Consider the following 12,506-nt stretch of genomic DNA (forward strand, 5'->3'; position numbering starts at 1 on the left):
CCAGCCTGTTGATGCCAGATTGTTCTTTCAATGAGTCATTCCCACAGGGAAAAACCATCAGCCCTGCGTCTGCCGTGGGACTGATGTTGGCCTGACAAAGTCAGTTGTTTCTCAGCTAATGAAACATGGGACTCAAAAGTATATAGCAGATGTTGCTGACGTTGTTCTTGACAATCTCCCTCAAAAAAGAGGGAAGGGCACATCTGTGTCAGGAGATCCACCAGTGTGTGTGTGGCTTGGGGTGGCAGCAGCTCCCCAATGAGCTGTGCTGCTTCAGCTGTCACATGCCACAAGAACAGAGGCTGAATCAAAATATGTGTAAAACAGAGGCAATGGCTGTATCTATTCTTTCAACTGTATACACTGAGTATTTTGAGTTTGGGACATACTATACTCCATTTTCTGCCTGATATGAAATACAGGTTGATTGCTGGTCCCGCTGACCTGCGGTTTCACTGACAGTCAGGGTAACCGATAAGGTTAGTGTCCTGAAACTGAGCAGAAGCAGCAGAAATAAAACACAGTCCCAAGGTATTAACCTTTTGCTCTGAACTGTCCAGGTTGCCTTGTTCCCGCTGCCTGCTTTGCCCTCTCTCTTGAGTCAGGGCTCTCGGAGAGTCACAGGGAGGCCATTGCCTTCCTCCCGCCCTGAGTACACAGAAGGCAGAAGCACATGAAGAGATCCAGGCATGGCTCATATTACCAATGAATATAAATCTTCTAAGCATTAATTTTCCTCCCCTAACCAAGAGCGGTTGACTTACCAGGGATTTTATTTGTTTCGTAACTTAATTGCTTGATACTTCAGATGTAATCACGTTAGCTACTTTTAAATGATTAAAGGGGAATGGCAGTGGAGGCTTCGCTGTAAAGTCCTTTCTCTCTTTTTCTCCCCCTCCACCACCCCTCACAGCATGTCTTTACTGAACCACAGCTGTGACCCAAACTGCGTGATCGTTTTTGAAGGATACCAGCTTTTACTTCGCTCTGTCCGAGAGATCCAGATTGGTGAAGAGGTAATTAACTTGTCCTCCCTTCCATCATAGACACCTGCAACAATGACATCTCCCTAAATAAATTCCAGACTGCAGGGCCACCAGCTTAATATTTTGATGATATATTGATGCCACTTTCTAGCACATAGCTATCAGGGGGGAAATGATAAATAGAATCATCTCTTCACACTGCCTGGGCCCCATAATCATTACTTCTCATAAATCACTAACAGTCTTTATAAATTCTTGTTCCTCCTTTCCTCCTCTAGGCACTTCATTTTGTTTGTATTTGAACGTCTTTACCCTGATGGAAACACTTACAATATTTCTGGGTGGAATGCAGTGTTCACTAAGTCATTGCAACAATAAGCATTTGTCAGGCTGCAACCATGCTGTTGTAGTGAAACTTTCATTGACAGTGAAAGTAGCAAGACAAGTTTTGCTTTCTTGTCCATTTCACTAGAAAAGACTTCAAAATATCCCTTGCAAGATATTTCTGATTTGTTCTAAGGTACTCTCAGCTTTGTTTTTACAATAGCATTTGTATTACTTTGAAAATAATCATTTGTGGCTAGGTAAGCATTTCAAAGTAAATGTCTTTTGCAGCAATGCAATATTGAATTGGCTTAGTAAGGCCTGCAAAGACGTGTGTATATATGTAACTTTACAGGCATCAATGACCTATGCAGTCCTAGCTGTTGGTCATTTCAAAATCATGACCTAATGTAATGCCTGTGCTTCAAACTTGGGGAAGATCAAGGGCATACATATTCTAATTTAGAAGTAGTATCTCTTTTCCTCCCTATGAAGTGTTTTCTTTTTTAATGTATCCTTTCTCTAAGATAGTAGGCTGTCAAAATAAATAAATAGTAAAATATTTTTTTAGGCAAAATATTGTGAAGAACCAAAATAAATGCTTTTGCATACTTAGCTTTTTTCCAAGAGAAATCTTTTAGGATGCAATATACTTTTCCAGAGCTATTAAGTGTAGACATCTTTCAGTCTGGCATTCTTGTTCAAGCCAAATTATAGACACCTTTCTTCCATTTTATCCATATACCATAGCTTTCCTCTTGGCTTTCCAATTCACCAAGATGGGTTGTTTATTTAAAAATACAGTAGATTTTAATGGCTTCCCAGGATGCATTTGGGTTAATTATTAGAGTTCTAAATTCTGAAGCTACCTTATTTTTGTGTACGTGGATATATTCTTTTCTGGGTAAATTTCATAAAGCAATTCTTTGTAACAAGCAGCTTTTCAGAATGGGAGAGGCCCTGGGTGGTTCTGGAGAGTGAAGTGAAGTAGAATTCCCTTGCAAGTATGACCACCGTGCAGACTGTGCTAAAGCTGTGAAGCTATGACCCAAATTTTGGACTTAGTGGTCTGTAACCCACAGAAGTCTCTAGGTTAAAATCAGTGGTGAAACAGATATGGTCTAAGTTACGAGTCATTTGTAAGGCAATCAGAAAATAAATATAAGTTATAAAGCAGGGCAGCTTGGACCAGGTTTTTTGCAGTGACTTTGGCAGTGACTGCACTTTATGTGGGCACATTATATTTTCTAAAAAACTTTGCATCCAATGAGGCAGTAAAATAAAGCCAGAATTTTCCAAAGATCTCTGGTGTCTTTGTTGCAACTATTGCTTCCGGGTTTGGTACTGAAAGGAAAACTTGCCTTAAGAAACATGTAAGATTTGAAACATGTAAGATTTGAGAGAGAGAGAGAGAGGGAGAGATACACTCACATATATATACACACTGCATTAAAGCACAGATGCCCTCTTACCTGGAAATAAATGTCTCGGTCTAAGGTACATGGTTCTTTGAATAAGGATGTGTCTAAGGAAGGAAATGGGCGTAAGTGAGAAAGTAAAGATACAAAGTGAATATTACTTTATATCTGTTATGGGAAGAGGAAGGAAAAGAAAATTTTTATGAGGGTATGTACAAGTCAGCAATTTAATATTATTTTCAACACCCAATTACTTTTCCTCTTACTCAACTGCTACCAGTTTTCATTTTGTGTTCTGCATGGCAGACTCGGTACAACTTTTTTCCACACTGCCTTACTGCTTGTCTACAGCTGGGTGAGCTCAGTTTTCTTAATAGCCTTGTGTTGAATTTACACACCTACGTATCTGAAACTACATTACCTGTTATGAGCTGAGTTTTAACTTATATAACTGAGGTCATGATCTGAGCTAATGGGAGAGAAAATACACGTTGGGGGGGAATCTGATTGGGTTTCCTGAATAAATTGAGTGCTCTGAGGTGGTAAGATGAAAATTGTTTCAAGTCATGAGACAACAAGAAAATTTAAATTATAAGCAGTAGAAAATTTGCCTTATCCTGTTCAAACTTATGCTAGATTTAGGCAGAATGAGATCCCCTGTGTAATAATTAATAGAAAGTAAATAAGCACTAAGTTTTATTAGAAATGAGAAGCTAAGTAGCAAGTCAAGCTTAGATTAGTAGAAGAGGACTATGGCTTTACTATCCATACAGGAAGAAACTTGATAGGGCTTCTGGACCATTCCCAGGAAAGTGTCAACCACTGTAATATGATGTGTTCACTAGGCCAGTGAGAAGTAAAAAAATTTTTGCACATTGTAGTGCTTTCTATCGGAGGATGCTACAACAATTTACTCATGTTAAAGAGTTGTTGACCACCTATAATCACAGGGAAACAGAGACACAGGGAGTTGAGGTGACTGGCCATTATAGTCATCTCACAATTATATCAAGAGGGAGGCACCAGTAGGCCTGATTTTGGTTGTAAACCAGGAGAAGAGATATTATTACATTGGATGTAGCTGCTGCAGTGTGATGCAGATTTATTCAGGAATAACATTTATGCCCCCACCACACTTCAGAATGCTCATGCTATACACAGTAAATATCAAGTCAGTGATAAAAAGCATGCAAGATTATGAGAATCTCAAAAAGTTTTTATGTCCTGATGGACATTGTTTCAGTTCAGTTTTAGTCTCGTGTCTAGGCAGGTTTTAATTGAATTTTGATTTGGACTTTGAAATTTGTTCAAATCCTAAGGCCAAAATGTATCTTAGGCAGTAGAAAATTAGGACTCCTGAGCCAGGAAATGTTTGCCTGAATCCTTATAGAATGAAAGTGCTAAATTTGATGGTGCTGTATATTTGGAAACCTAATCACTACTAAAATTATATGCAAAAATTCTAGCCGTCTAGGCCTTTTTTTTTGTGGCAAAGACAGTTATGCCAGTCCTGAAGCACTAAGAAATCATGTAGCATGAAAGTTACTTTGTTGTAGGCATTGAAAGAAGGGATTCATGTGTAATTACTTGGCTTCCCAAGTTGAGGCTTTAAGAAAACAAAGTGTATTGCAGGAAGTGTAAAATAGTTAGACTTGGTAAGATGGAGAAGTGTCTGGTCCTTAAATTTTGCTTCAGAAACCAAAAGTTCAGATTTATCTTCAGGTATATTATTTGGGTTTCATACTAATGTGGTTCTATGGAATTGCATGCTCTCTGAGGGCAGAAAGTTACCATTTTGAATAAAAACACACTACGTTCCCATTGGCTTTTGCCAGTGGATGTTTTAGTTGATGTTCAGAATAACAGCTTTCATTTCTATCATTATATAAGTTATTTGTCTGTTTAAATGACATATATAAACCTCATTAAATGTAGAATTTTTAAAGTGAAAATTTGGCTCCAGTAGGAAACTTTCTTCAAGCTTGGTAGCCTTTCTTTTTTTCTTTCCCATCCTTGCTCTGACTCTGTAATAATTCATATAAGGTGGTGTGAGTCTATGCTAATATCCCAAATTCTAGTGTTTGACCAGCTGGTAATGATCATCAATAAATTTTTTTTCTGTCCTGCAACTAGCATAAAGGGAATGAAACAGATAGGGAGCAGGGGAGAGGACAAAAGAAGTGAAAGGAGGACAAGGCTTGGGAGCAACTGTTGACGTCCATGCATAGACTGGGGGGCAAGGTGGCTACAAAGGGTCTCCTAACACTCCGTAGACTCTAATCTACCAGGTTTTTGAGCATAATTGAGTCTAACAGCAGGAAGAAAGAAATAGTAGTTTTTTGTGGGGATTTTATTCTATCTGTCCCTACTTAAAAGACTACAGGACTTTCTGAAACTTGCTTCCAGCAGCTCAAAACTAATTATAACACCTTTTTGCTCCTCAAGATAATGTTAGTTGTAGTGCTGACTGTCACGGCTTTTGTAACTCTAGGTGATGTTACTTTGACAGTATGCAAAGATTTTCTTTTCTTGCACTTTCTTCTTTGCAAAAATGAAATTTAAGTATTACAAAGGCAGGTAAGATATGGGGAAGGATTATAAGAAAGTGAAAATTATGCACTTATAGATCGCCACGGCTCCTTTAGTAATAAGGTAGCCTATCAGCTCATTTACTTTCTCAAAAAGACAAGCAGCCTGCTCTGAAGAGGTCTTCATCGTTTCCCTACCCTTAAGTAACCACTTTAAAGAGCACCAAGATGTGTGCTAGAATTTCAGTTGACTTTTTGTTAATTACTGTGTCTACCTGGTGTTTTGCAGGCAGACGTGAGCTTATTTTGCCTATTCTCCAATCGGAAATTGTATAGCTATGGTTAGTTCAGTGCATAGCTCAAATCAATTAGTCCTGCTGAGAGACAGGATGTATTAGCTGAGGTCCAGTTCTGCTCCAAAATGGGTGCATGGCTTCTCCTCATCTTCAGAGTTCAGTTAAAGTAAATTTGTATCTTTCTGCATAAAGTCACTTAGCAGATCATATTCTTACAGAGCAACTAATTTTTAAAATTCATACTAAGTACAAATCATAATTTCAGATGACCAGCATTTAAATCTATCTTCATGATAGATTTCAACCAAGATATGTAATATTTCTGTTGTTATAATTCTATGAGAAGTTTTATATCTGTGTATTTGGCACATTACATTTTGTCATATTACATTTTTTAAAAGCAATTTTTCCTTGAGTTAGAAGGCATTTTGATCATATATGCCAAAACAGAGAGAACACAGACTGCTCGTCACTTACATAATTCTGTCTCAGGAACAGATTTTTGTACGCAACCTTCCCTAAGACCCATGATTGCAAACCCAAGATGACTCACTTTTTTCCCTGCCATTTGCATTAAAATAATTTATTTTAAATTTTTACAGAATCCTCTGTCTAGAAATTTTGTAGCTTATAGTCTGTTACAAAAAAAACATAAATTAAGTCCACTGCAGCATGGCAGTACTGGAAAATTGTGTCCACCTCATTTGGCAGATGAGGAACATGAGAAACTAACCACCATGCCCATGGTTAAAGAATTTCTGTGTCAGAGCAAGAAGCAGGCTCAGACAGTGCTGCATTTCTAAGGAGAAAGTCTTGAGAGTCAATAAGTCTCATGGCTGTTAAATAATTCCCTGCCTTCATAAATGTTGTTTAATATATATTCTCCAGTTCAGGGTGAAAAGATTTACTACATTCTTTATAAGCGATGCAATAAAGAGGTAAGCTTTGGTCAGCTGAAATAATGTTTTAATTAATACCATACATCCCACATGCAAATACCATTAAGACAACCTTTGATAAATGGATATATATCCTAAATATGTACAAGTTAAATGAGCCTTGCATCTAATGAAGGCATCCAAAATTAAAACAAGTGTAGGAGAGAGACTTGAATACAGGGGGTTTATGTTTAAACAATTAAATGATTACTACAGACTTAGTCACCGTTAGGTTAGCCATGTTTCTAAATATTCTAATTACATTTTCCCACTCAGTCTGCCAGCTACAAACATTTTTTCACTTACAGATTTCTGCTGGCAGGACTGGGAATTTGGACTTGGGCCTCTGACAGCAAAGAAACCCTAAGTGGTTAAAGTGCTAAAAAGAGGTATCAATGTGACAAAGCCTCTTGTCCTCCTCCTTCTGCCCAGTGATACGCTCTAATCCAGAGCAGGTTACGTGACTGTTCATATACACAACTGTTTGGTAACCTCTGAAAAAGAAATTACTGGTTTCAAACTTGTTCCTACTTCCAAGGTTTCTGCAACATGAATAGAAAGAAAAAAAAAAAAAAAAAGAAAAGAAAACACCAAAAATGGAGAAAGGGATGAAGCCTGTAGGCTGAAGATAGGTAAAGCATGTTTGATGTTGGCTGTGCTTGTTTTGCAGTATTAGAACTGAACCCTGCCTAATAAAGGGTTCAACAGTAATGATAGGGTTTAAACCATTGTTTTAAATATTTTGGCAAAGAATAGACTGATCTCATGTGAATGACTTTACCCAGAAGATTCCTACTGTCTTGCACTGTGCCTGAACTTAATTAAATCTCTTTTACTGCTGGATGCCACCTGAACCTAAAGCCCAGTAGGACATGGGTCAGAACCAGTGATGTTTATGCAGAAGACAAGAAACAGGGAACAAGCCAGTGTGCGGAATGATTTTAACAGAAACATTTGCAAGTTGCAAGGAGACATGAAGATCAGAGGCTTGTGATAGGAGAAGGAAATTGGAATTGGAATGGCTGAAGCATGAGGTTTGGACTACAGCTTGACTGGAAACTGCTTTGTGTGAAGGAAGGGAGACAGATCTTTCTCGCCACACCAGGGAGGGTACAGAGTATGACCAGCTGGGGAAAGAAACAAGTACAAAGTTGGTGGGGTCGCTGAAGATAATTGAGAAACCAGAGGAGGGCTACAAGGACCGTTAACTTGAGAGAGCAAGAGTGTTGGTGATCAAATACGGGGAAAAGGTGTAAGATGAGGCATGGAGGGGAGGCAGAAGGGCAGATCTGGGACTGGCAGGATGATGAAATCGGCCCATTGTACCAAGAATGGCGATGTCAGGAGCTAGAACTGAGGGCTGGAAACCAGGTTTAGGCAACCAGGTGTGGAGAATAAGACTGGAAAATGATACTCATATTCAGGGGCAGAGGAGAGAGAGAACGAGAAGAGGGACAGATTGGAGAGAATGGGGGGAGAGGAGACCAAGCTTGGGAGAAAATGGTGGAAAAGAAATAGGCAAAACAATTTCCATTCATTCACTGCAGAAAGCTCAGAGGGAAGTCTGCAGCTCCTGTGTAAATGATTACTACAGACTGTTCTGCTGTAAACCAACCGTGGTGAAACTAATCCTCTTGCAGCTCAGACATGCACAGGCTGGGACATAACATTACATAGAATGCAAAACCTAACAAAGTTCTCACACTTTCTAACTTTTGATTATCTGTGGAATTTTAATTTGTCCCTTTCATTAATTATACTATCAGTCTTCAATTATGAGACCATATTTATTTTTTCTGCAGGCTGTCTGTGATAATTTGAAATGCTTGACTTTGCCACCTCAGTATTCTTCTTTTAATACAATCCTCCTTCAATATGTAATCAAACTGTAATAATAAATGAAAAAAAAAATGCAGGAATTGTTTTAGTTGCTTGTTAATTGCTTGTTTAATTAGAATGCTCACCACTTTGCAAAATGCAGGTTCTGACAATGGATTTCATAGTCATTACTACAAATTGGTCAGGTTTGCCTGTAATTTCTTGGAGTGGACTCTCATGATTTAACTGAGAAGCATGTGAAAATTCTTCCAATTAGTTGAAGTGTCTAGGCTCAGGATGAAATAATGTGACCTGATTTTTTTAGCTTTGACCTCTCTGGAGTGTTTCAAAGTGTGTTGGGCATATAGTGTAATCACTCAGTAGCATGTATGACTGAATGCTGGTCTGAGCTGGGCTGTTATTTTGTGATATTCTTTCCCTTATCGTTAGTTTCTGCCTGTGTAGCACTTTAAACATTTGAAGAACTCTACAAATGGTTAGCCCTGTAAAATTCCTTCTGGAAGGCATCAAAGTGAACAAACTACAGAATTCTCTGTAGTTCATTGGAATTCACTCTGTACAACATGAGGACTTGAAAATGGAACAAATGTAAACATTTTCTTTTATCGTTTTAATAAATTTTTTTGTCAATAGTTTCAACAACTTTGCCTGCAATGCTTTTGTGCTTCCTTGGTCACAAAGGAAACATCACAGACATACTGAAGATGGGTATGACATAAAAGGAGCTTTCCTCAGGCTCAAACATATATTTTCAAGAAAGTAGTGGCTTCCCTGCGATGTAATTTTTGGAGATAGTTGGATGTTGTATAACACCGGTGCTAAATACACACTTAAGCTTTGGAGCTACACAGAAAATAAGGTTTCATACATGGGGAATTCAGATACCGAGCTTCTCCCCACCCTATCCCCTTTCCCTCTCTCTCCTTTTTCTGCCTCTCTCCTTTCTCTTTTTTTCTTTTTTCTTCCAAATTAGGATGAAAAGTTGAAATAGTGATAATTTTGGGGGGATTAATAATTTCATACAATATTGATCTGGAAATGTGAAAAAGTGTTCTTCCGTGGAAATAATTTTTGGCCTTTTTTTTAATCTTTTGTAAAAGTAGTCGATTTCTTCTAGAAAATCATCTGTTAAGATAAAAAAATTATTTTATGCTGGAAAAAATGTTGTATCCAAAAAATGTTACCTTAGCTATACATACACCGAATATGGAATTTTTGTAAAATGTACCAACTCTGGTTTTCTATGTACTGCACACAGCTCACCATCAGCTATATTGAATCACTGATGACCACCAGTGAACGCCAAAAGCAACTGATGCGCCAGTATTGCTTTGAATGTGACTGTCTTCTCTGCCAGAATCAGGAAAAGGTAGGTTGAGTGAAGAAATTCCTTGCCAATGAAACAGAATTTTCCAAGGCCTGTCAGCAGCTTCCCTTCCTTTACATAATACTTATCTTTTGCTACTAATTGAATGGCCAGAATAGAGAAGAAAATGACCTCTGCCCTCAGTGCTGTTTATGTTGCTATGAAAGACAACTGTGAAGGAAAGAAAAGCAGGAAATGTTGACAACGTGATAAGAAGAATTTCTTGCTAAAACATGCATTGTTCATAAAGCTAGGAACCACTTTCAGTTCCAAGATGTGGTTCAGATCATTTTGAGATTTAAGGACCTCTGAACATGAGAGTTAACATGACTTTAAGCTGAAAGGAAAGGATTTTTTTTTTCTATTCAAAAGAATAATCTTGGAACTCTAACCGAAGCCACTTTCTGATGCTGCAGGAAGGCTGTGCTTATCCTCATAATAATGTTAAATTAATTCTGACAAACAGCTGCATTAGTAATTTTCAAGAACTACCAGACATATTCAGCAGTTGTTAGAGTGGTGAACCTGCTTGGATGACTGACTGTAGTGTTTGTGCTCTCTTTCACAAGTTCTTGAAGTAGCAGGTCGGTAATTGTAGTAGATAAAATTTTGTTCGACACGTCCTTTTACTAAAGTTCAGCCTAGCCTAGTTTAAATATATTCTGGTTTTCTTCATATTTATGCAGCCTGGCCAGATTCATTTTGGCTCCAATCCTGATGAGACATCAAATGGAATATGCAAAATGAGGCTGGCTTCATAGAAGTTTATGCACTTTGTCTTTCTAGTTATATGTATGCTTGTTCTTATTTTCACAAATGCCTGGTTTGGGTGAGTCACATGCCATAGCTAAATGTGTTCCCCGTAGATTAGAAATGGTAAGGAGAGTATTGATGAAAATGTGATTCAAGGGAGCACTATATGATTCATGAAATAATTGCTGTACAGCAAAAAAGAATAATAAAAAAAATCAACCCAAAGTTTAAACTCTGTGTTGGGTAGGACAGGTGTGTGTGTGTGTGTGTGTGTGTAGGTCAAGCCAAAGTACACCCATTGAATACATAATGTATCCTTTGATTCATCAGGAAGCAATTCAAAAAAGAGAACACAGAAAAGTTTCAGGCTTATGACATAATGCTAAATTACTTCCTGTCCATGTGCAAAAGTTGTTGGCATTCTGTGCATGGAAAAGATTGCTGCAGTGCTACTCGGAGGCAGTGAAGGGAAGTGAAGACCTCTTTTTTGTCTTTCTTTTAAAGATGCTCACTCAAGTGCCGTGAAATCTTAGATTAGTTTTGGGGAATGGCATCCCCACAGATGCAGGGACAATTAAGAAAAATAAGCAGGCTAAAGAGTGTTTAAGGATCTCTTAACAGTTTGTGAAAGGGTAGACAAGTAGGGTAAAGACCATTCAGCATGTGGAATGTTTTAAGAACAAGATCCACAAGCTGGAGTACACTTCAGTGTAAGAGTCAACATACAACATAAAAAAATATTGTGGTGAAATTGTATGTACATATATTGATGAAAACAATAGTCTCATACATAGGTTAAAATTAATGATTTTTTTCTTTTTTCTCTTTGAAATTTTTAACTGTGGTTTGAGTTCATATTCTATTGATCTTTTCTGCCCATTGGCAAAATTCCCTGTGGGGATGATACTGCAAAATGTTTGGAAAGCTCTTTCTGACTGCATTCTGAAATTCTGTAGTTTCCTCATTGTCACCATGTAAAGAAGTCTGTGAAGAGCTAGGAACCTCATGTCAGCTTTATCAATATCTATGAAGACATCCTTAACCTCAGCTTCAGTCTAGGATGATTAGATATAATTTGCAGCAGTCCTCATAGTACTGCATTTAATTTCTCTGTGACAGAGATTTTATAAATACAACTGGTTACATTACTAACTTGGAAATACAGATTTTATTTTTTATTTTCCATTGATCTCAGTCACTGTTGGTAAGTTGAGAGGCATGTAACACTGCAGCTACAGTGGGAGATAATATTTTTGGAAATAATGTTTTTTTAGATTATAGAGTGGCTGGATTTAGATGCTTAAAAGTCATCAGTTGGCAAAATTATTCAATAATATCCCTGCTGAAATACCCCTGATATTGAGACAAATTTCAAAGACATTTTGGAAAATTTTTAAAAGGCAAAGTCTTTGTCAATACAATAGGCAATGGCTGCAACTTTAGGTCATCAAGGGTGGCAGATTCAACATTGTCATTCAATAAATATAATCAGCTAACAGTAAATTCACATATTTCAACATTGCTTTGCAAATACAATGGCTCAGTCAACAGCAATCCATCTCATAAGTCTTTGTTATACGTAAAAATGCAAATTGCAGTTTCGCTAAGAAATGCTTTATGCCTTCAAGTAAGGTCTTAGGTGTTGGGGATTTTTTCAGTAGTAGTCATCTCATCAAAAAAGCTAGAATCCTTTTTCCAACAAACATTTATAGAGATCGTAGCTTCTTGTTACTCCCAAATTTCAGTCTTGCTGAGTCTGCCTGGCAGCTGCTGAGCACATCCTAGGGACCAGTGAAAGCAGAGGAATCATTCCTGAGATGCACACATCAATTTACAGTAAAACCATAAGTCAAGTCATTTCTGTTGTAGATTTTACTCTACATCTTTTGTAATGTTTTAAAAGTGATCCTGAGAATCCTGTGGGAAATATACATTCAAATTTATATGAAGGGCATATAAACCTTGTATTAGTGCTTAGTTACGTGTATGCTTATTTATTCATATTTATAAAAATACTTGCAAGTTTCTTATCAATGAAATTCATGTCTCCTCCTGTAT

General features: G+C 37.6%; 1 protein-coding gene across 6 annotated transcripts in view; it reads left to right on the top strand.

The window, feature by feature from the left end:
- Window positions 1–12,506, top strand: part of SMYD3 (SET and MYND domain containing 3) — a 442,190-nt gene that overhangs the window by 356,326 nt on the left and 73,358 nt on the right. For all 6 annotated transcript variants that reach the window (XM_049830859.1, XM_049830860.1, XM_049830863.1 and 3 more), the window contains 2 exons: window positions 914–1,016; window positions 9,588–9,698. In XM_049830859.1, coding sequence (XP_049686816.1) covers window positions 914–1,016; window positions 9,588–9,698 — 214 coding nt within the window. The remainder of the gene's footprint in view (window positions 1–913; window positions 1,017–9,587; window positions 9,699–12,506) is intronic.

This window comes from Accipiter gentilis, chromosome 28 (assembly GCF_929443795.1).
Source record: "Accipiter gentilis chromosome 28, bAccGen1.1, whole genome shotgun sequence".
Classification (NCBI taxonomy): domain Eukaryota; kingdom Metazoa; phylum Chordata; class Aves; order Accipitriformes; family Accipitridae; genus Astur; species Astur gentilis.